The sequence below is a fragment of the Stenella coeruleoalba genome, assembly GCF_951394435.1.
Source record: "Stenella coeruleoalba genome assembly, chromosome: 15".
In the NCBI taxonomy this organism is placed as follows: Eukaryota; Metazoa; Chordata; class Mammalia; order Artiodactyla; family Delphinidae; genus Stenella; species Stenella coeruleoalba.
The window spans coordinates 51,083,610-51,107,581 of NC_137161.1; the positions used below are offsets into that span (position 1 = coordinate 51,083,610).

The 23,972-nt window shown below is 40.3% G+C and overlaps 1 protein-coding gene across 1 annotated transcript in view; it reads left to right on the forward strand.

The window, feature by feature from the left end:
* LOC307198480 (ATP-binding cassette sub-family A member 17-like) overlaps positions 1-23,972 on the forward strand; it is a gene marked incomplete at its 3' end in the record, with an annotated part of 91,141 nt that overhangs the window by 49,733 nt on the left and 17,436 nt on the right. Inside the window, 9 exon segments of the mRNA XM_079945452.1 lie at positions 2,203-2,353; positions 9,196-9,294; positions 16,245-16,407; positions 17,975-18,154; positions 18,156-18,279; positions 20,248-20,515; positions 20,683-20,887; positions 21,489-21,525; positions 21,528-21,704. Coding sequence (XP_079801578.1) covers positions 2,203-2,353; positions 9,196-9,294; positions 16,245-16,407; positions 17,975-18,154; positions 18,156-18,279; positions 20,248-20,515; positions 20,683-20,887; positions 21,489-21,525; positions 21,528-21,704 — 1,404 coding nt within the window.

Sequence of the window (23,972 nt, forward strand, 5' to 3'; positions counted from 1 at the left end):
CATTCTGTGTGGGGTCAGCGTTGCTGGCCCAGTGTGCTGGAGAAAGTATCCATTGGTAACGTTCCTGAAGGGCCCCTGAGATCAGGCAGGGAGAGGTCTTCTCTAGACATCCTGTTCTGCTACCTGTGGGTAGAGACCTGAGGCCCCAGGCAGAGGGCCTTGTGAGAACGAAGAAGGAATGAAGCAGAAAAAATCTCTGAGACTTGGAGTTAGAAGGCCTGTGTTTGAGTTCCACTCTGGTAGTTTACTCCCTCTTCATCCTTTCTACCAAGTTAGTTCATCCTTTTTTGGCCTTAGTTTTCTGATCTATAAAACGGAGATTAAGATACCATGTTCCTCAAAGTGGGAGCTAGTGCATGCAAAAGTGCGAGTTGTTATTTCCACAACTGGGTGTGCTCCTCATCAGCATCCCACCACAAACATCCTCCCCTTGTTTTCCTGGACCCCCAGACCTCTGTGTTTCCCTCTTATGTCTCTGAATGCTCCTTTGCATCACTTCTACTTCTAAACATGGAAATGCCTTGGTTGCTTTACTTTTCTTCCTCTGCCCACTGACTTAGTGATCTCATCCAGTGTCCTGACTTTAAATACTTACCTGGCTGAAAAATGTATGTATCTCTGGCTGGACCTCTCAACTGAACTCCAGATTTGTGTATTTAACTGCCTACTCCACACATCCACATAGACGGTGAACAGACCTGAAAGACTTGTCCAAAACCTGTGCAGAGCTGAGCTCCAGCTCTTTACTGCCAAACCATCTCCCCCACAGTAAAGGCAGCTCCATGCTTTTTTTTCTGTTTTTTTTTTTTTTGCTATATGTGGGCCTCTCACTGTTGTGGCCTCTCCCATTGCGGAGCACAGGCTCTGGACACACAGGTTCAGCGGCCATGGCTCACGGGCATAGCTGCCCCACGGCATGTGGGATCTTCCTGGACCGGGGCACGAACCCGTGTCCCCTGCATCGGCAAGAGGACTCTCAACCACTGCGCCACCAGGGAAGCCCGGCAGCTCCATTCTTCTAGGTGCTTGGCCAGAACCTTGGGGGCTCCCTGATCCTCTGTCTCTCATAGCCCATAACTGATCCACCTGCAAACTCTAGTGAACTTGCTTTCCTCCCACCTCTACCACTTGTTAGCGTCCTGGTCCAGGCTGCCGTCCCTCTACCTGCATTATTGCAGTTGCTTCTAACCCACCCCTGGCCTCTGCCCATTTGTCAGAATGAGTGTGTCACTCTTCTGCTCAGTCCACCAATGACTTCCTGTCCCACTGAAAGGAAAAGGCAGAGTCTTGGGAGTGGCCCAAAGGCGTTGCTTTGCCTGGTCCTATTACCCCGACCACATTTCCTAAAGTTCTTCAGCTGCTTTGGTCTGCTCCTGCCTCATGGCCCCCTTTCTTATCCAGCATACTGGGCCTGCTCCTTCCTCCGGGCCACATATTGTCATGGCTTCTCCTCTTCCTTAGGTCTTCAGTCCTTTTACAGATGTCACATTTTCAGTAAGGCCTTCCTTGTGACCCTGTTTAAAGTCACAATCCCCAATACTCTGTATCCCCTCCCCTGTTCATCTTTCGCCTTAGCACTTGTCACTAATATACTCTAAATTTTACTTATTTATCTTATTATCTGTCTCACATCCCTTTAATGAAAGCCCCTTGAGAGTAGGGATCTTTGACTATTTGGTCCACTGCTATGTGCTCAGTACCTAGAAGAGTGCCTGTCACATCATAAGAGCTCAGTGAACGTTTGTTGAATGAGTGCATTGCAAGCAGTGTAGTAACAAGTGTTACTAGTAATTTCTGAAAGAATGTTTAGAATACCATAAGGTATGTATCCTCAAAAACATAATTTAATTATGATAGAGGTATACTTGTTCTTAACCTTAATGTCCAAGGCCCCTACGTACTAAGTTTTCACTTCCCCACATTAGTTATCACTTAAAGAGAGTGTTGCCCTTAATACAACCCTCCTTTATTTTGCCTAGCATTGCTAAATGTGCTATTATCACCTCCCAACTATGGAGTAGAAGGTAAGACTCAAGAGTAGCATTATAGACCTTCAAAGGCAAGTTCACTGTGGTTTAAATTCAAGTCTGCAGGGCTCACCAGCTTCCCTGTCCTGTGGAGCTATCCTGTTCTAGGATATAGAATGCTAAATGTGACTGAAAAGGGTAAAACTGTTTCATGATCTTTTAAATGTTGTTTCAGGTGCAGGATATTATATGACTTTAGTGAAAAAACCTCACTGTAACATGGAGAAGATTTCTCATCTGATTTATCAACACACACCAAATGCAATTTTCCAGTCTAGCACTGGAGAAGAAATAACATTTATACTTCCTAAAGAGAGCGTGCACAAGTATGCCATACCTGAGACGTCTGGAGTAATTGTTTGCATGTACTGAGTGTACAGTTGTCTCTCCTATCCCTGTCCTCGCCAAGGGCACTGGAAGCTGTAATGGTCTGGATCCCTAGGCCTTTGGTATTTCCTAGAAAGACACCACACCCCAGCCAGAGTGCACTTGAAAATACAGGACTCTGATCATGTTTCCTTCTCCTTAAAAACCCTTGATGGTTCCCAGTTGCCTTCAGGTTAAAATCAAATTCTTTGAGATGGCTTTAGAGGGGCCCTTGATTGTGTGAACTCTAATTACATGCACCCAAGTAACTGAGCTCAGATGAAGATTTTACTTGATTTTCCTTTAAATTACAGTTGACCCTTGAACCACACAGGTTTGAACTGTGTGGGTCCACTTATACACAGATTTTTTCAATAAATAGGTTACTATGGTACTACACTATCCCCATTTGGTTAAATCTGTGGATGTGGAACATTTGGATATGGAAGGCTGACTATAAAGTTATAAGTGGATTTCTGATGTGGGGTGGGAGCAGAAGTCAGCCCTGTAATTATCTTAGACCTCAAATTGGTTCCCAACACTTCCCTCTCTCCCTCTCCTCAGTCCTCATGTTGCTTTCAGAGAGGAATCTTACCTTATACTTCATTGAGAAAATAAACACCATCCAACAAGAACTCTATTTTATCCCTATCACAAACCTACAAACTTGCTTGCTTCAACACCAGCTCAAGTACCCACCCACCTCACCTTCTCAAGAGTTCACTTGTTTGATAATTTCCTCTCTCATCTACATCACCAACTTCTCTCTCTTTGGGTCATTTCCATGAACATATTAGTGTGATCTGGAAGAACACTCTCTTGAGCCTACCTGTCTTTCCAGCCACCACTCCATGCCCTGCAACCCTGCACAATCAAAACTCTCTTAAAATGGGCTAAGCATGTTGCCTGCTTTATCTCATCACCCATGCATTACTTAGTCTACTTCACAGTGGCTTTCACACCCTTCCATCCAAACTGGAAAAATGCCTATTCAGATCTTCTGCCCATTTTAAAATCAGGTTGTTTTTTCTTTGATATTGAGTTGAATGAGCTGTTCATATATTTTGGATATTAACCCCTTATCAGTCATATACTATTTGCAAATATTTTTTCCCATTCAGTAGTTTATCTTTTTGTTTGTCAATAGTTTCCTTTGCTGTGCAAAAGCTTTTAAGTTTAATTAGGTCCCATTTGTTTATTTTTGCTTTTGTTTCCTTTGCCTTAGGAGACAGATCCAAAAATATATTGTTACGATTTATGTCAAAAAGTGTCCTGCCTATGTTTTCTTCTAGGAGTTTTATGACTTCTGGTCTTACATTTAGATCATTAATCTATTTTGAGTTTACTTTTGTATATGATGTGAGAAAATGTTCTAATTTCACTCTGTTACATGTAGTTGTCCAGTTTTCCCAGCACAACTTAATTAAGAGACTGTGTTTTCCCCATTGCCTATTCTTGCCTCCTTTGTTGTAAATTAATTGACCATAGGTGCATAGGTTTATTTCTGGGTTCTGTATTCTGTTTCATTGGTTTATTTGTCTGTTTTTGTGCCAGTACCATATTGTTTTGATTACTGTAGCTTTGCATGATACCTCCAGCTCTAGACTTCTTTCTAAAGATTGCTTTGGCTATTTGGGGCCTTTTGTGTTTCCATACAAATTTTAGACTTATTTGTTCTAGTTCTGTCAAAAATGTCATTGGTATTTTGATAGAGATTGCATTGAATCTGTAGATTGCCTTGGGTAGTATGGTCATTTTAATAATAATAATTCTTCCAATCCATGAACACAGTATATCCACCACATTGTGTTGTCTTGAATTTTTTTCATCAGTGTCTCATAGTTTTCCAAGTACAGGTCTTTTATCTCCCTAGGTAGGTTTATTCTTAGGTATTGTGTTCTTTTTTATGTGACAGTAAACGGGATTGTTTCCTTCATTTCTCTTTCTGATAATTTGTTGTAAGTGTATAGAAACACAGTAGATTTCTGTCTATTAATTTTGTATCCTGCAACTTTTACCAAATTCATTGATGAGTAGTTTTTTTTGTGGCATCTTGAGGATTTTCTATGTATAGTCATTTTCACAATATTGATTCTGCCTATCCAAGAACATGGTATATTTTTCCATCTGTTTGTGTCACCTTCGAATTCTTTCATCAGCATCTTATAGTTTTCTTAGTACAGGTCTTTTGACTCCTTAGGTAGGTTTATCCCCAAGTATTTTATTCTTTTGATGTGATGGTAAATGGGATTGTTTCTTTAATTTCTCTTTCAGATCTTTCGTTGTTAGTGTATAGAAATGCAACAGATTTCTGTGTATTAATTTTGTATCCTGCAACTTTACCAAATTCATTGATGAACTCTAGTAGTTTTCTGGTAGCATCTTTCGAATTTTTATGTACAGTATCATGTCATCTGCAAACAGTGACAGTTTTACTTCTTCCTTTCCAGTTTGGATTCCTTTTATTTCTTTTTCTTGTCTGATTGCTGTGGCCAGCACTTCTAATATTATGTTGAATGAAAGTGGTGAGAGTGGGCATCCTTGTCTTACTCCTGATCTGAGAGGAAGTGCTTTCAGCTTTTCGCTGTCAAGTATGATGTCAGCTGTGGGCTTATCATATATGGCCCTATTATGTTGATGAATGGTCCCTCTATATCCACGCTGTGGAGAGTTTTTATCATAAATGGATGTTGAATTTTGTCCAAAAGCTTTTTCTGCATCTATTGAGATGATCATATGGTTTTATTCTCTAGTTTGTTAATGTGGTGCATCACATTGATTGATTTGCCGATATTGAACCAACCTTGCATCCCTGGGATAAATCCCACTTGATCATGGTGTATGAACCTTTTAATGTGTTGTTGAATTCAGTTTGCTAATATTTTGTTGAGGATTTTTGCATCTATGTTCATTAGTGATATTGGCCTGTAATTTTCTTTTTTTGTGCTGTATCTTTGTCTGGTTTTGGTATCAGGGCCTTGTAGATAGAGTTTGGAAGCATTACTTCCTCTGCAATTTTTTGGAATAGTTTGAGAAGGATTTTTCTTCTCTAAATGTTTGGTAGAATTCACCTGTGAAGACATCTGGTCCTGGACTTTTGTTTGTTGGGAGGTTTGTTTTGTTTTGTTTTGTTTTTTATTGATTCAATTTCATTACTGGTAATTGGTCTGTTCATATTTTCTATTTCTTCCTGTTTCAGTCTTGGGAGATTGTACATTTCTGTGAATTTGTCCATTTCTTCTAGGTTGTCCATGTTATTGGTGTATAACTGTTCATAGTAATGTCTTATATTCCTTTGTGTTTCTGTGGTGTCCATTGTAACTTCTCCTTTTTCATTTCTGATTTTATTGATTTGGGCCCTCTCTCTTATTTTCTTGATGAGTCTGGCTAAAGGCTTATCAATTTTTTTATCTTTTCAAAGAAACTGTTCTTAGTTTTATTGATTATTTTCTATTTTTTGTCTTTATTTCATTTATTTCTGCTCTAATATTTATGATTTATTTTCTTCTACTAACTTTGGGTTTGTTTATTTTTCTTCTTCTGGTTCCTTTAGGTGTAAGTTTAGATTGTTTATTTGAGATTTTTCTTGTTTCCTGAGGTAGGCTTGTATCACTATAAACTTCCCTCTAGAACTGCCTTTGCTGTATCATGTACATTTTGGATTATTGTGTTTTCATTTTCATTTGTCTCCAGGTATTTTTTAATTTCTTCTTTGATTTCTTCAGTGACTCATTCGTTGTTTAGTAGCATATTGTTTAGCCTCCAGGTGTTTGTGGTTTTTGCAGTTTTTTTCGTGTAGTTGATTTCTAGTCTCATAGTGTTTTGGTCAGAAAAGATGCTTGATATGATTTCAGTTTTCTTAAACTTACCGAGACTTGTTTTTTGGCCTGGCATTTGATCTATCCTGGAGAATATTCCATGTGAACTTGAAAAGAATGTGTACTCTGCTTCTTTTGGATGGAATGTTCCATATATATATATATATGTATGTATATATATATATATACACACACAGAGAAAGAGAGTCCATCTGGTGTAATGTGTCATTTAAGCCCAGAGTTTCCTTATTGATTTTCTGTCTGGATGGTCTGTTCATTGATGTAAGTGGGGAGTTAAAATCCCCTAGTATTATTGTGTTACTATCAATGTCTCCCTTTATGTCTGTCAATATTTGCTTTATTTAGGTGATCCTATATTGGGTGCATATATATTTACAATTGTTATATCTTCTTCTTGGATTGATCCCTTCATCATTATATAATGTACTTCTTTGTCTCTTGTTACTGTCTTCATTTTAAAGTCTATTTTGTCTGATATAAGTATTGCTACCCTGGCTTTCTTTTTATTTCCATTAGCATGGAATACCTTTTTCCATCCCCTCATTTTTAGTCTGTGTGTGTATTTAGATCTGAAGTCTCTAGTAGGCAACGTATAAATGGGTCTTGTTTTTGTATCCATTCAGCCACTCTGTCTTTTGATGGGAGTATTTAGACCATTTACATTGAAAGTAATTATTGATAGCTTTGTACTTATTGCCATTTGTTAATTGTTTGGGGGTTGTTTTGTAGTTCTTTTTTGTTTCTTTCTTCTTCTTTTGCTCTCTTTCCTTGTGATTTGATGACTATCTTTATTGTTCTATTTGGATTCCTTTCTCTTTTTTGTGAGTATATCTATTACAGATTTTAGGTTTGTGGTTACCATGAGGTTAATGTATAGCAAACTATATCTATATATCTATATCTATAATTTCAAGTTGCTGATCTCTTAAGTTGGAACGTATTTTAACAACCCTGCATTTTTACTTCCCCCCACCAATGTTTACTGTTTTTGACATCATATTTTACATCTTTTTGTTTTGTGTATCCCTTAACTACTTATTGTGGATATAGATGATTATACTACTTTTGTCTTTTAACCTTCCTAATAGCATTATAAGTGGTTGATTTAGTACCTTTACTGTATATTTGCCTTTACTAATGAGATTTTTCCTTTCATAATTTTCACATTTCTACTTGTGACCTTTTCTTTTTGCTTAGAGAAGTCCCTTTAACATTTCTTGTAAAGCTAGTTTTGTGGTGCTGAACTCTTTTAGCTTTTATTGTCTGTAACACTTTTGATCTCCCCGTTAAATCTGAATGACAGCCTTTCTGGGTAGAGTATTATTGGTTGTAGGTTTTTCCCTTTCATCATTTTAAAAATATTGTGCCACTCCCTTCTAGCCTGCAGAGGTTCTGCTGAAAGTCACCTGATAGCCTTATGGGAGTCCCCTTTTACATAACTTGTTGCTTTTCCCTTGCTGCTTTTAATATTTTCTCTTTGTCTTTAATTTTTGCCATATTAACTACAATGTGTTTTGGTGTGGTCTTCTTTGGGTTGGTCCTGTTTGGGACTCTCTTACTTCCTGAACCTGAATATCTGTTTCCCTTCCCAGGTTAGGGAAGTTTTCAGCTATTATGTCTTCAAATATGTCCTCAGTCCATTTATCTCTCTCTCTTTTCCTTCTGGGACCCCTGTAATGTGAATGTTAGTACACTTGATATTGTCTAAGAAGTCTCTTAAACTGTCCTCATTTTAAAAAATTCTTGTTTCTATTTCAGCTTGAGTGATTTCCATTACTCTGTCTTCCAGTTAGCTGATCCATTTTTCTGTATTGTTTAATCTACTGTTGATTCCTTCTAGTGTATTTTTTACTTCAATTATTGTATTCTTCAGCTCTGTTTGGTTCTTCTTCATATTTTCTAACCCCTTGTTAAACTTTTCACTGTGTTCACCCATATTTCTCCTGAGTTCTTTGAGCATCTTTAGGATAATTACCTTGAACTCTTTATCAGTTAAGCGACTTCACTTAGTTCTGTTTCTGGGGTTTTCTCTTGTTCCTTCATTTGAAAAATATTCTTCTGTCACCTCATTTTGCCTAATTCCAGCTGTTTTTATTTTTATGTTTTTGATAGATTGGTTACATTTCCTGATCTTGGAGAAGTGGCCTTAGGTAGGGGACATCACATCCTATGCATCCCAGCGGTGCATTCCTGTCTGGTCACCAGTGCTCTATGCTCTGCAGGTGTTTCCTATGTGAGCTATGTGTGCTCTTCTGTTGTGGCAGGCTGACTACTATGGGCAATCTAGTAGGTGTGGCTGACTTCCAGTCCAGTTGTTGCCAGGCTCCCACGGAAGTTATTTACCTTCTCAGCACTGTCCTCAGCGAGCTGTTGAGAGGATTCACAGAGTTAATAAATGGAAAAGGGCTTAGAATGGCCCCTGGCATTTAGTAAGCACTCCAAAAATAGTACTGTTATTTCTTCTTGCTCAAAATAAAAGAGATTAATTAATATTTACTTTGTATCTGCAATGTGCTAGATGTATGTTTGATTTATCCTTACAGAAAGTTTTTTTTTCTTTTTTTTTTTTGCTGTATGCAGGCCTCTCACTGTTGCGGCCTCTCCCATTGTGGAGTACAGGCTCCGGACGCGCAGGCTCAATGGCCATGGCTCACGGGCCCAGCCGCTCTGCGGCATGTGGGATCCTCCCAGACCGGGACACGAACCCGTGTCCCCTGCATCGGCAGGCGGACTCTCAACCACTGTGCCACCAGGGAAGCCCCTTACAGAAAGTTTTTGAAGTAAATGCTATTATGCTCATTGTTCAAGTTCAGAGGCATGAAGCAAGAGAGGGACCAAGTTGAGATTTGAACAAAAATATTCTAGACTCCATAGCCCATGCTTTTTCCTCTGTAGAAAGCCAATGGTGATAATGAGGGATTCACCTTCCACCTTTGAGGAATAAAACTGTTTTTCCATCCCAGGTTTGAATCTCTATTTACTGACTTGGAACTGAGGCAGGAAGAGCTGGGCATTGCCGGCTTTGGGGCCTCCGTCACCACTATGGAAGAAGTCGTCATTCGGTAAGCAAGTACAAAACTATAGACTCCAGGAATCTTAGGGTTGGAAGGGATCTTAAACATTGCCCTGTGCTTGAATCCTTTCTATAACATCCTCACTGAATGGTCTTCCAGCCTCTGACTAGTACTTCCAGTAATAGGGATATTGGTTAATGCAGAAAATATTGAATGTAATATCACCCAACAAACAAAATTTTAACATAAATTTCTAGGAATGAAAATAAAAAAAAATATTATACCAGTTGGGATACTTTTGATTGTAAGTAACAGATAACCCACACTCAGCTGGTTTATTAGGAAGGTTTATTATTTCATTTAAAAAGATTTCCCAAGTTAGGGCAGCTCTGAGATTGGCTGATTCATCCACCAAGCTATTTGAACATAATGAAGCAGGGATGCTGGCTCAGTGCTAGGAAGGCTTTGAGGGGGCATTCCAGGTAAACTACCCAAGAGGCCACACTAGGCCATAAAGTGGCAAGAAGAACAGGTGAGTATTTTACCCAGTCTGGTAATATTTGTCTTCTAAATGGAATATGTAGGCTATTTACGAGTATTACTTATGATATATTAAAATTTATATCTATCATTTTATATTTTATACTAGTCCCGCTTAGTCTATATGGCTTATTCTCTCCCTTTTCTGGATTATTTTTTCTCACTCTATATTTTCCTCCCTACCCCACACTAACTGGAAACTATATATTCTTATTTTAGTGGTAAGCCTAGATATTGAGATACACATATGTAATTTATCAAAGTCTCAGGTGAATTAGTATCTTTCCTCTGCTTCTGGAAAATACTAAGACCTTGGAACACTTGAATTTTATTCACACACATTCCACCATCACCAACTTATATACTATTATTATATATTTTAATTCTCTTTTTTAACTCCACAAAACATTATTGTTGTTTGGGGAAGACAATGGTCATTTAAATTCATGTACATAGTTAGCTCTTTCTGTTTTCTCCTCGTGCTTCTCCAGTAACTTTCCTTCTGCCTGCAGTACATTCTGTACCACGTCCTTTACTGTTTTTATGCTGGTGCCAAACACTGTCAGTTATTTTGGTCTGGAAATGATTTTATTTCTCCCTGATTTTTGAAGGATATTTTCCTTGTCCATCCTTTTGCATTTATTCTAACTGTAGCCATATATTTTAGGTGTATTTCTTATAAACAGAATATAGCTGAAGTTTAAAAAAAACATTAATTTGTCTATCTTTACTTTTTAAATAGAAGCTTTGGTCCTTTACAACTAAGAAAAATTCTAGTTCATTTGGTTTTGAATCTACCATGTTATTCAGTGTTTTCTATTTATCCCACCAATTCCATATTCTCTTATTTCCTTTCTGGTCTTTTGGATTGATTTAGTGGGTTTTTTTTTTTTTTTTACTTTATATTTTCTCCTCTGTTAGTTTAGAATTTGTAAGTTATTTTTCTGTTCTCTTGATGGTTATCCTAAGATTACAATGTGCATTTTTAACTTATTAAAGTTTACAATAAACTAGTACATTTATCACATTCCAGACAATGCAAGGTACATAGCACACTTAAATTCCATTTATTCTACTTACAGAGATATGTGCTATTTCGTTCAACTATTGCAATTCTGTGTATTTTTAAAAACCCATAATACATTATTGTTTTTTGTGCAATCGGTATTCATTTAAATTTAGCACATATTTATAATCTCGCTTATATGTGGAATCTAGAAAAATGATACAGATGAACTTATTTGCAAAGTAGAAATAGGGACACAGAAATAGAGAACAAACCTATGGATACCGGTGGAGGAGGGGGGGTGGGATGAATTGGGAGATTGGGACTGACATATATACACTATTGATACTATGTATAAAATAGATAACTAATGAGAACCTACTGTATAGCACAGGGAACTCTACTCAATGCTCTGTGGTGACCTAAATGGGAAGGAAATCCAAAAAAGAAGGGATATATGTATATGTGTAGCTGATTCACTTTGCTGTACAGCAGAAACTAACACAGCATTGTAAAGCAGCTATACTCCAATAAAAATTAATTTAAAATAAATTTAGCACATATTTACCCTTTGCATTTTTCTTTAAACCTTCATTCACCCTTAAGCTTCCACCTAGAACTGTTTTCTTCCTGCCTAAACAATATCTATTTCCTTTAGCGCAGATTTTCTGGTGATAAAGTCTCAGAGTTTTTGTTTGCCTGAAAATATATTTTTGGCCTTCGTTTTTGAAGGAATTTTTCCTTGATATAGAATTTTACTTTAGCAGGGTTTTTTAAACACTTCTACAGTGTAATTCTATTGTCTTCTTTTTAAAACAGATTTACTGAGGTATAATTTACATACTGTAACATTAATCATTAATTCATACCATGAAGTTTGATGGCTTTTAGTAAATTTACAGAGTTGTGTGACCATAACCAAAATCCAATATTAGAACATTTTCATCACTCTGAAAAGATTTTTCATGTTCATTAGCAAACGTTCCTTGTTCCCAACTCTAGCCCAAGGCAACCACTAGTTTACTTTCTGTTTTTATATATTTACCTATTCTGGGCATTTCATAAGAATGGAATCATTTGGATTCATATGTAGAAAATCATATAGTATGTATTTTATGTCTGGCTTCTTTCACTTAGAAGAATTTTTGGAGGTTCATTCATGTTGTGGTGTTTATAATAAATACTTGTTCTTTTTTATTTCTGAATAGTACTCTATCATATGGATAGATCACTTTTGCTTATCCATTCCATTCTATTGTCTTCTGGCTTCCATTATGTCCACTGATATGTCAGCTGCCAGTATTATTATTATACTTTTAATGCAATCTGTCCTTTACCTCTGGCTGCTTTTTTTTTTTTTTTTTTGGCGGTACACGGGCCTCTCACTGCCGCGGCCTCTCCCACTGTGGAGCACAGTCTCCGGACGTGCAGGCCCAGCAGCCATGGCCCACGGGCCCAGCCGCTCCGCGGCACGTGGGATCCTCCTGGACCGGGGCACAAACCCGCGTCCCCTGCATCGGCAGGCGGACTCTCGACCACTGCACCACCAGGGAAGCCCTCTGGCTGCTTTTAATATTGTTTTTTCTTTGTTTTAGGTTTTCAACATTTTTACAGTGATGTGCCTTTGTGTGGTTTTCTTTGTGTTCCTCTGCTTAGGATTTTTACCACTTTTCACAATGTGTTTCCTGACATTGCTCAGTTTTGGAAAATTCTCAACCAATCTCTCTTCTGATCCTTCCTGTCTTTCCACTCCTCCTGGGACTACTACTTATGCATGATTTTTCCCTTTCAGGTGCTCATGTCTGTTATACTCTCTTTTTGGCTTGTATTCATTATCTATTGCTGCATAACAAATTACCCTAAAACTTAGCAGCCTTGAAACAACAAACATTTATTACCTCACAGTTTCTGTGGGTCAGGAGTCCAGGAGCTGGTAGATAGGTGGTTCTGGCTGAGGGTCTCCTGGGAGGTGGTTGTAGTCAAGCTGTTAGCCAGGGCTGCAGTCTCTAAAGGCTCAACTGCGGGAGGATCCACTTCCAAGTTCACTCCTGTTGTTGCTGGCTGACCTCAGTTCCTTGGTATCTATTGGCCTCAGTTCTTCACCATGTGGGCCTCTTCCCAGGTTGCTGGAGTGACCTTGTGATATGGCAACTGGCTTCCCCCACAGCGAGTGATCAGAGAAAGAGAGAAAACGTGACCAAGATGGAAGCTACATTCATTTTGTAACCTAATCTTGGAAGTGACATTTTTATCACTTTCGCTATATTCTGTTCATTAGAAGTTAGTCACTAGGTCCAGCTCACAATCAAAGGGAGGACATTAGCACAAGCAACAGAAGGAAAATAAACAGGTAGAACTACATCAAAATAAAAAAGCTCTGCACAGCAAACAAAATGATCAACAAAATTAAAAGACAACCTACTGAATGGGAGAAAGTATTCACAGACACTTATATGATAAGGGGTTTGTATCCAAAATATATAAAGAATTCATACAACTCAATAGCAAAAAAGAAAAAACAATCCAATTTTTAAATGGGCAAAGGGCCTGGATAGACTTTTTTTCCAAAGAATATATTCAGATGGCCAACAGATACATGAAAAGGTGTTCGACATCACTAATCATTAGGGAAATGCAAATCAAAACCACTATGAGATAACACCTCACACCTGTTAGAATGGCAGAGCGACTGGAGATAACAAGCTTTGGCCAGGATGTGGAGAAAAGGGAACCCTTGTGTTCTGTTGGTCGGAATGTAAAATGGTGCAGCCACTATAAACACTGATATTGAAGGTTCCTCAAAAAATTAAAAATAGAGGGACTTTCCTGGTGGCGCAGTGGTTAAGAATCCACCTGCCAATGCAGGGGACACAGGGTTGAGCCCTGGTCCAGGAAGATCCCACATGCCACGGAGCAACTAAGCCTGCACGCCACAACTACTGAGCCTGTGCTCTAGAGCCGATGAGCCACAACTACTGAGCCCACATGCCACAACTACTGAAGCCCATGTGCCTAGAGCCCGTGCTCCACAACAAGAGAAGCCACCGCAATAAGAAGCCCATACGCTGCAATGAAGAGTAGTCCCTGCTCGCCACAACTAGAGAAAGCCTGAGCGCAGCAACGAAGACCCAATGCAGCCAAAAATAAATTAATTAATTTAAAAAAATAGAACTACCATATGATCCAACAATTCCACTTATGGGTATATATCTGAAGGAAATATACTCACTACCTCAAAGAGATATCTGCACCCCCATGTTCATTGCAGCATTATTTATAATGGCCAAGTTGTAGAAACAACCTAAGTGTCCATCAGCAGGGGAATGGATAAAGAAAATGTGATTGATAAACACACACACACACACACACACACACACACACACACACTATTTGGCCATAAAAAAAAAAAAAAGGAATCCTGACACTTGCAACAACATGGATAGGCCTTGAGGGCATTATGCTCAGTGAAATAAGTCAGACACAGAAAGACAAACACTGTATGATCTTACTTATATGTGGAATCTTAAAAAAAAAAACACCTCATAGAAACACAGAACAGATTTGTAGTTGCCAGAGGTTGGAGGTAGGGGTGGGGGAATTGGGTGAAGGTGGTCAAAAGTTCTAACCCTCTAATCACTTGTTTTTTTTTCCCATGGCAACCAACCCCCATCCTTTGGTGCTTTCCAAAAGTCACCCATTAAGATAACAAAAGACACTTTTATGGCTCTCATCACTTAGAAATTTATAAGGATTTTAGGCGCTCTATTCCAGAACCAGGACAAAGATCAAATACATATTTCTTATTATCAATCACAATAATCACAAAAGGTAATAATAAAAGGTAATAATAAAAACTTCATTTCCTCATGATTTGGCTACATTTTACTATTATCAGTGCTCTTGAGGTTATTTTTACATCTACTTACATCTGTATGATGGAAATGTTATGTTGATAATTTGAAATCAATCATGGTGAGAGTATTTACAACATGGAAATTGATAAACACTATAAATTGGGGTTTAATTTATTGCTTTGATTGTCTAGATTAAAAAAGTAACGACTGAGAAAATGTTAATAGTGTGAATTAAGCTTAAAAGTATGTCATATCTGAAGCAATTTCATTAAGAATAGAATTTGAGGAAATACTCTTCCAGTATTAAAAAAATGTTACTCAATCCAACAAAAATGGTGCTCACCTCATGGATGAATGAGTGAAGTTCTGACATACATCTTTGTTGTTTCACTTTTATCTTAATCATTAATGTTACTTAAACCATCAACCAATGTTCTTGTCAGAACTACAGAGAACCACACACTACTGCCTCCCGCCCACAGCCACATAAGGGCACCACCCTGAGAGCTTACCCTCCTGCCCCAGTCCAGCCTTCAGACAACTGCAGCCTGGCCAATAGCTTGACTACAGCCTCAGGAGAGACCTTGAGACAGAACCACCCAGCTGAGCCACTCCTAAATTCCTGACCCACAGGAACTGCGTGAGATCATAAACGCTTACTGTTGTTTTAAGATGCTAGGACCTCCCTGGTGGTCCAGTGGTTAAGACTCCATGCCCCCAGTGCAAGGGGAGTGGGTTCAATCTCTGGTCAGGGAACTAAGATTGCACAAGCTGTGTGGCAAGGCCAAAAGATTTTAAAATAAATAAATAAATAAATATGCTAAATTTTGGGATAATCTGTGTCACAGCAATAAATAACAATTAATTCACTGTCTTTTGCAGAACTGTACTAGAGGGAAAATGAGTCACCGGTTTACTGGATTATTTTGTTGTGACAAATTCCCAGCAGTAGAATAACTGGCCCAAAGACTATGAATAAAAATATGTTTCTTGACCTAACAGTTTGCTGCCAACAATGAATACATCTTTTTGCCTTGTTGTGTGTGTGTGGTGGCGGGGGTGGGGGGCAAACTTTTTCTTAAAGGGCCAGATAGTAAGTACTTCAGGCTATGTAGGTTTAGTGGCATAATCAAGGGTATTACGTAAGTCACTTAGATAACCATCTAAACATGTAACCATTTAAAAATGTAAAATCCTTTCTGAGCTGGATTTGGCCTACTGGCCATAGTTTACAAACCCCTGTCCTAGAGCGTCAGCAATGCTGCATTTTATAATTTATAGTTTTGCTCATAAAATAGATATTAGTGATATTTTTGTTTTAGTTTGTATGTGGTATCTTTTAAGGAAAATAATGAAATCTATTTATGCTAGTGTTGCCTCAGTTAATTCAGTTCTTATTTAGTGCCTATTTAAGAATTTTCTAGCCAGTATATACTTGCTAGCAGTATGGAATCTTGGTGCAGCTCTTTTTTCTCTCATTATTGTCCTAACTTATTTTTTTTATATCTTACACAACTTTCATTCTTTAAATCCAAACAAAATGAAATGTGTTGTGATTTTGAGAATTTTTATTTCTTTTTGTTTCTGGTTTGGTTTAGGTTTAGTAAGTTGGTAGATTCCAGTATAGATATACAAATCATCAAGCTTCCCTCCTTCCATTCTCACCCTCTGGTTAGCAGAGTTCCTGTTAATAGAATTAAATGTCTTCATTCAAGGATTTTCTCAATACAGTCCAGCCTACCAATCCAACCAAACACTGGGGTGAGCAAATATTTCAAATGTATGCAAGAAAGCAGATTTTTATTTCAGTCTTGGAATCATGATATTATTCTGTCAAGAAGTATATATCAACCTTTAATAGGGGCTTAAGAAAAAATGTGCAGATTTTAGGCCTAAAAGATTGGCTCTGCTGGGTTTCAGCAGTACCATGCTCTTTGCTCCACTTCAAAGTCAGAATGCTGGTGTTTTCTGACTAGGATCAACACAATGGAAGGGAGTATCAGAAAAGATCTAGAAAAAGTCGTGGCCATTCCTTTCACCAGGAAGAAGAAAGAATAAAAGCATTAAATCTACTGGCCAAAACCCATACTTAATCTTTCTTTTTAATTTTTCACTGTGAAACAGATCATGTATTGTACCACCTGGAATTTAAATTTTTAAAAATATATTCTTATGAAGTACATGGACATTCTTTTAATGCTTAAAAAAAGAATATTGATATGCATTTTATATAGTGGTCTTGATTTAGCTATCTATAAGGTATGTTGCAAAATAATGAGACTGGTTTTCGTGGGTTAGTGAAGAGATTAATCTCACTGTTTCATAGTCTTAAATCACCTATTCAAGGGGAAGCTACCATTCATGGAGCCTCCAAGTTGGAAAGGGTCTTGGGGGTCATCTAGGCCAGTGCCTGTCTTATACAGGAGGCTTTTCTCCAACCCCCAGGAAGGATCTATCCGGCCTCTACTTGGCCAGGCTTTGCTTTAGCAAACAGTTCTGGAACCTTCCCAGGAAGTATTTCTCAGAGCACCACCTCTGATGAGTTATTAGCAGTGCCTTTTAATGAATGTTTGAGGGGAAAGGAGCTTCCATCATGTCAAATGTGGGAAACTTGGGGGGTGCTTGGTAGAGACTTTCAGGGATTTTTTGGTATTTTGAGAACAAGGAACACTGGCACCTGTGGCTTGAAGGCCCCGCTGCCTGCCCCAGCTAGTGCAGCACTACAGACAAGTTGGGTGGGAGCATATGCAGTGCCCACCTCCACAGTCTGCTGCCTCTGGGCCCAGCACTGGATCTTGGGATCTCAGTGCACACGACTACACACTTTGACATTTACTGTCAACGCCACAGGGACATCTCTGTGCGTGTCCTGCATACTTACACAAGTATACCTGTAGGATACATTACTAGAAGTAAAATTTCTAGATTAAAGACTGTGTGAATATCAAATTAATTTTATTCATTCAGCTAATCTGTTTTCTAAAAAGAGTTATACCAGATTAAAATGCCAGCAATGGCATTTTCCTCATATCCTCATCAACTTAAAATTTTTGCCAATCTGGCAGGTAAAAAACAATTGTATCATGTTTATATTTGGTATCTGTTTAGGCTACTCTTCCAGACTCTTTCCAATCTGTGCCTTCTTTTTCTGCCATTAAATGTTAATCAAATAATTAAGTCAAAGAATTTTAATCTGAAGCAATTTTTAACATCATCAAAATGTTAGACACAATATGAGAGAATACAATTGGGCGTGAGCCACGTAACTGCCTGCCAGCTTCTACCTGTGACTATGTTAATGTTGTTTCCCCCTTTTTTTAAATTGTAGTTCAGCCTTCTCTGCCAACAGTTCTATGCCATGTTCTTGAAAAGGGCTACATATTCTTGGTGCAACTCGATGATGATGCTGTCAATACAGATCCTGGTACCTCTGGTGATCCTTATGGTCAGCCTCTCATTCCTCAACTTCAGTACAAGCATGGAAAATGTCCCATTGGAGTTGACCCTAAAAAACATATGGTCAAACTATTGTTCCATTCTTTATTTCTCTGAAATCCAGGCTGGGTCCTCAGCTTTCAGAACATTTTACAGATATGCTCATGGCTGAAGAACAGATTCCTCTTCAGCTGCTAAGTAAGTACCAGGCCCAGGAAAACAGGGCAGGAAACAGGCCCATTGCTCCTTGTAGTGAAGCCATGTGCTTCCAGGCCACGTGATGCTCCCTGAAGTCAGAGTGAATAGCTAGAAGTCTCAGAAAAACATCTTTCAAAAATCAAACGACAGGAAAGGGAGAGTTCCTAGAAATGAGACCAAGTTGTGTCTTTCTAGGGACTAAAGCATGTCCAAAAATGAAACTGATAAATTTTCTGTTACATTTGAATGTATTAAGAAGAGATTTACACTCCCTCCCACAAAGGGAGTTTGTGGATGACTTAGTGATAGATGTAGAGAAAACTAAGCAAATGAGAAAAGGAGAACGTTATTAACTTCAGAGGGGGAAAGTTGTACAAAAAAAGAAACATGTCATAATATACTGCTTGGTTCAGCTGTGAATAATTTTTACTTTGTCATAGTAACATCAAAACTGACTATTGATTGAACCGAATTTATGATACAACTCTAGGGGGAGGAGAGGGGAGGGGAAGGCCATAGGGGGCAGGGATAGTCATAAAAGAACAAAGTCCTTGCATCCAAGATAGGATGTCAATAGAGAGATGGACTATTTAGCAATCCAGAGAAACATGAACTAAAAGATTTCAAAGTGGTTGCCTCTGGTGAGCAGGTACCAGGGATGGTGATGGGTAGGCCATGGCACTGCCATTTCTCATTATAAGTTTTATATAATTATTTGATTTTAAAAATTATATTCATGTGATATTTTAATTTAAAATAAAAATTTTAAGCATTTTTTTAACTAAAGTAAAGAGACCAAATGCAGAAGATGATGTAGCAAAGTGGTTGGGATTACAGTGACCTACCTCTCCAAACCTTGGTTTCCTCTCCTGCAAAATGGAAAGAATAATAAACCTTGCCTCACATTGTCATCGGAGGATTCCATGAGAGAGTGCCTATCGTGAGCTTTGCACACTGTTAACACTGGCACTCAGTAACCTTCAGCCACTGGTACAATTATCATTATTGTGGGTATTTTGGGGTTTTTTTTCAATTATCATTATTGTTGTTGCTGTGATTGAAGGTCCCTTCCAGCACTAAAAATTCCAGAATTCTAAGTGGGTCATATATTTCGCCTGGCACTGTGTGCTGGAAGTCCAGTGATGAACAGTATTATTACCAGCCCTTGATGAGCTTCTAGCCCAGAGATCATATGGATAAGTGACAGTAGTTACAATACAAAGGAACCGTAAGTGATGATCTCAGAGACATGTCTCAGCCTTGGAGGGCCAGAGGATGCTCCAGAGTTAGGAGCCTAAGGTGTGAATAGGTACTGATCCACAGCAGGGGAATGTAACCCAAAGAACATTCCAAACCATGAGAAGAGCATTTGTAAGCATGGGGAACGGTGAGTCCTTAGGCATGGCTAGAACTTCAAGACAGGAAGTGGAGTCTGGATAACAGTTGGGCACTGTAGGTCGTGTGCAGGAGGTTAGCTTTATCCCGAGAGCAGGGGGGAGTCACTTGAAATTGTTGGGTAGGGTGTGTGTGATCAGACATGTCCTTTCACATGAGACTGGAGGGACTGGATAGGAGGCAAGGAGCTCTGTTAGAGCCACACAGTCCAGGCAAAGGTGGTGGGGCCTGGGCTGCGTCAAGGCCGTGGGGAGGAGGGGAGTAGACAGAGCTGAGATTTAAAAGATGACTAGACAAGACTTTTTTATACTGCTCCAGTCAATGAAAGGAAAACTTTCTTGATGCCCTGGGGTCATGGGGCTTGGACAGGAGGCAGCCCTGTGGGCAAAGGGGATCACTGGAATTCAGAGCACGGCCATGTCAGGAGGAGCCCACTTTCGGATGTGGGCGGGGGTTAGTGATGAGATAGATACCCAGGAGGAGCAGTGGTTGGGGGAGGCCAAAGGCGAATCCTCTCTGCCTCACTGGACCTGGTGTGATGCTCTCGGATGGTCTGCTCTCTTCTACGTTCAGTAGAGCCATTCCTCCTGAAAAAGTTAGAGGAGGAGCCCGAGGTCTTTGATCAGAACTACCTAGTGGCAGCTTCCTTTGAAGATGTGGGGAACCACACCATAGTGACAGCGCTGTTCAACAACCAGGCATACCATTCCACTGCCCTGGCGCTGGCACTGGTGGACAATGTCCCCTTCAAGTTGCTTTCTGGTGCCAGGGCTTCAATAACGGTATTCAACCACCCTCAACCTCAGTCAAACAAGGAGACCTCGGAGAATATCTTGTACGAGTATGTACGACTTTCCTTCCCTCCTCAGTGCTTCTCCCTTTACCACCTACTTCTTCCTTTTTTTAATTTTGTTTTGTTTTAATCACAAATTGTTATTTTGGAGTATGGTTGCTGTGAGCAGTTCTACTTAAATGGCTACCTTTCTCCTTATATCCTGTCTTTTACAGGGGTCCTAAAGGACATTATCTTGTTATCAACTTACTTTTTGGAATGGCTTTCCTGTCTAGCTCTTTCTCCATCTTGACAGTCAAAGAGAGATGCATCAAGACCAAGCAGGTCCAGTTCATCAGTGGCGTTTATGTGACTACTTTCTGGCTCTCCGCTCTGCTGTGGGACCTCATCTCCTTCCTCATCCCCACTCTGCTGCTGCTGGTGAGCTGCATGGTGCTGAGGCCTTTCCCCTGCACATCACAGGGGGCTTGCCTTGGGGACCCTGTGAAGAACCAGAACCCTACCTGAAGTCCAGGCTGGCAGCTAAGCCCCTGATTGGCCACACAGGGTGTGAAAGCACCTTCATTGCTGACCCTCAGTAAAACATGATTTCAGTCCCAGTATCATAAGGAGCAGAGGGGCCAGCTCTAGGGTCTCTAATTTGTGGCTTCCCCACAACTGCTGCCTCAAGCTAGTAAATGACAGTGCCTTGGGGACAGTGCCCAGAAATAGCTCACCAGGGCACTGAGGGTTGCAAGTCTTTGGTGGTGACTGAGTTGTGCAGCTTGAGGTTCCCTGGTCATTTGTGCAGAATGGATCACGTCCTCCTTTGTTCTGCCTCTGAGCCCCTGATCTCACTGCACTGATTTCCAGGGGCAGAGCCAGCTGTCTCTGCACTGCCGGATGAGTAAGGGGAGTTGCCGATGTAGTACTGCTAACACCCTATTTACTTTATTTTTAAAATTAAGATTATCATATCCTTTCTCTAATGCTTAGGACTGACTCTTAGTGACTTTTCCAAATTCTACCCCGCTTTCCAAAGGTGGTGTTTTTGTACTATGATGAAGAAGCTTTTACACACCAGAAAACATCCCTGCTGTTGTCTTGATGCTAACGCTCTATGCCTCTATCATCCCCTTCATCTACCTGACCAGCTTCTGCTTTGACAATGCGGGTAGCGCCTGTGTTAAGCTCATCATCACGCTCACCTTTTTGAGCATCGACCCCCTTGTTCTCGTCTCAGTCACAAGTGAAAAAGGTGAGGACCGTTACGGCTACACATCACACATCTTTAACTTTCCCTCCAGCAGCCACAGAAGTTGTACCCATGAAAACGTGTGTCTGCCAGGGGCCTGTGTGAGGCTCTTCTCAGCAGCTGTCAATGGAAGAGCCCCAAACTGTCAACGTCCCAAACATGCATCTCCAGGAGGACAGTGACACACAGTGGTTATATTCATCAGCAGAGTATGCTCAGCAGCAAAGAGGGAATAGATGCTCACCACGTGCAGCAGTGCAAACAAACATCAAAACAGGGTGCTACGTGGAAGAGGCACACTCTGAGCCAGAAAAGCGTTTGGCTCAGAGCTGGGGGGAGGGGGTCCACCACATGGAGACCTTAGGGAACTTTCTGGAGTGTTGGAAACACTCTGTATCTTGATCCAGGTGTTGGTTACATGGACATAAATATTTGTCAAAATTCATCAAACTGTCCACTTATGATCATGCATTTCACTGAAATAAATTATTCCTCAGTTTAAAAGAAAGTAATAGGGCTTCCCTGGTGGTGCAGTGGTTGAGAGTCCGCCTGCCGATGCAGGGGACACGGGCTCGTGCCCCGGTCTGGGAAGATCCCACATGCCGCGGAGCCGCTGGGCCCGTGAGCCATGGCCGCTGTGCCTGTGCGTCCAGAGCCTGTGCTCCGCAACTGGAGAGGCCACAACAGTGAGAGGCCCGCGTACCACACACACACACACAAAAAAGGTAATAATAAGCCAGGGTTGGATGAAGGCTGCTTGGTGACGTGCAATTAGAGTCAAAGAAACTGAGGGGTGAGCCATCTTCACACCACATCCTTTAAAACCGACGTCTTCATGTCTGTGCTGCCGTCTCTCTCTGGGTCAGATATCCATGATCATATTTTACCTCTGTAAGGCTTTTTTTCATTTGTTTTTATGCTGACCACCTCCTTCAAATTGACTTTGGGGTTTTGTTCATTTCTTTCTTTTAATTTAAAAATATGTTAACAGCTTCTTCTGCTTTCATCTTGGGAGTCATTCTGTCTCTTAAAGGACGTGTGTGTATTCTCTATTTTGAATTTATTTTACTAGTTTAACTCTCAGAGTTTGTGGTGCCTTTTCCAGTTCTCATACATACCACCTGTGGAATTTCAGAGATGGAATTATTTTCATCTGAGAGGATCATAAAAGTGACAGTGTTTTGACTTTATGATTGAAATAGAACAAAAAGCACACTGCAGGCAGAGGAAAGGGGATACACAAAGGCCTGTCCTGAGGGAAGCCAAATCCAGCAGTTCTCAGCTGTAAACTCCATCTGAGATTCACTGATCAGCACTTAAAGACATCCTGCATGATTCCGACACAGGTGGTACAGGGAATCACTCTGAGAAATGTTTGCCCTAATCTCCAGGGAGAATCTAAGGATTCCTCCCTTTCTCCTCTTCTCTGTCGCTCAACCCACCCGAGAGGGACAAGCACCTGAAAGTCCAAGGACACTGAGGGCCCTGATGGGAGCAGAGCTTTTAGAGAAGATGACCAAGCTAGCACCTGACTCTCTGGACATTCTCTCTGGATCCTTTGGCCTTGCTGGGATCTGTTTCTTCTTAGATTCCTTCATACTATTTCTTCTCTTCCCTCCAATGCAGCAATACAGGGACCAAGGCACTTCTTCTGCTTAGCAGGAGGCAACTGCTAAAACTAACTGGAAATCGGGTGAGTCAAAGAGGAGGGAGGGGGCTTCCCTGGTGGCGCAGTTGTTGAGAGTCCGCCTGCCGATGCAGGGGACACTGGTTCGTGCCCTGGTCCGGGAGGATCCCACATGCCGCAGAGCGGCTCGGCCCACGAGCCGTGGCCGCTGAGCCTGTGTGTCCAGAGCCTGTTGCTCCGCAACGGGAGAGGCCACAACAGTGAGAGGCCCGCGTACCGCAAAAAATAATAATAATAAAATAAAAAAATAAAAAGAGGGAGGCTGGGACAAGGCAAGAAGCTTCACCTCTGGTCTGGGGAAAAGGATGCCAGTGCCTTCACAGGCTCCATCCCTACTCCCTGAGAAAGAAAACTATACATTAGAGGCTGGCCCTTGGCCCTTGTACACATGCCCTAGAGGCCTCATTAAGATGCTGTCACCATGGCAGTAGACAGAGAGTTATGAAAGCTAAATCTGAGCTCTTTTTCCTGAGACTCTACTAAAACGATAGCAAAGGAAATAAAAATGTATGAATTCACAATGAAGAAACATCTAAAGTGCATTCAGAGGGGAAAATGGCTGAGCAAGTATCTAATTTAGCAAC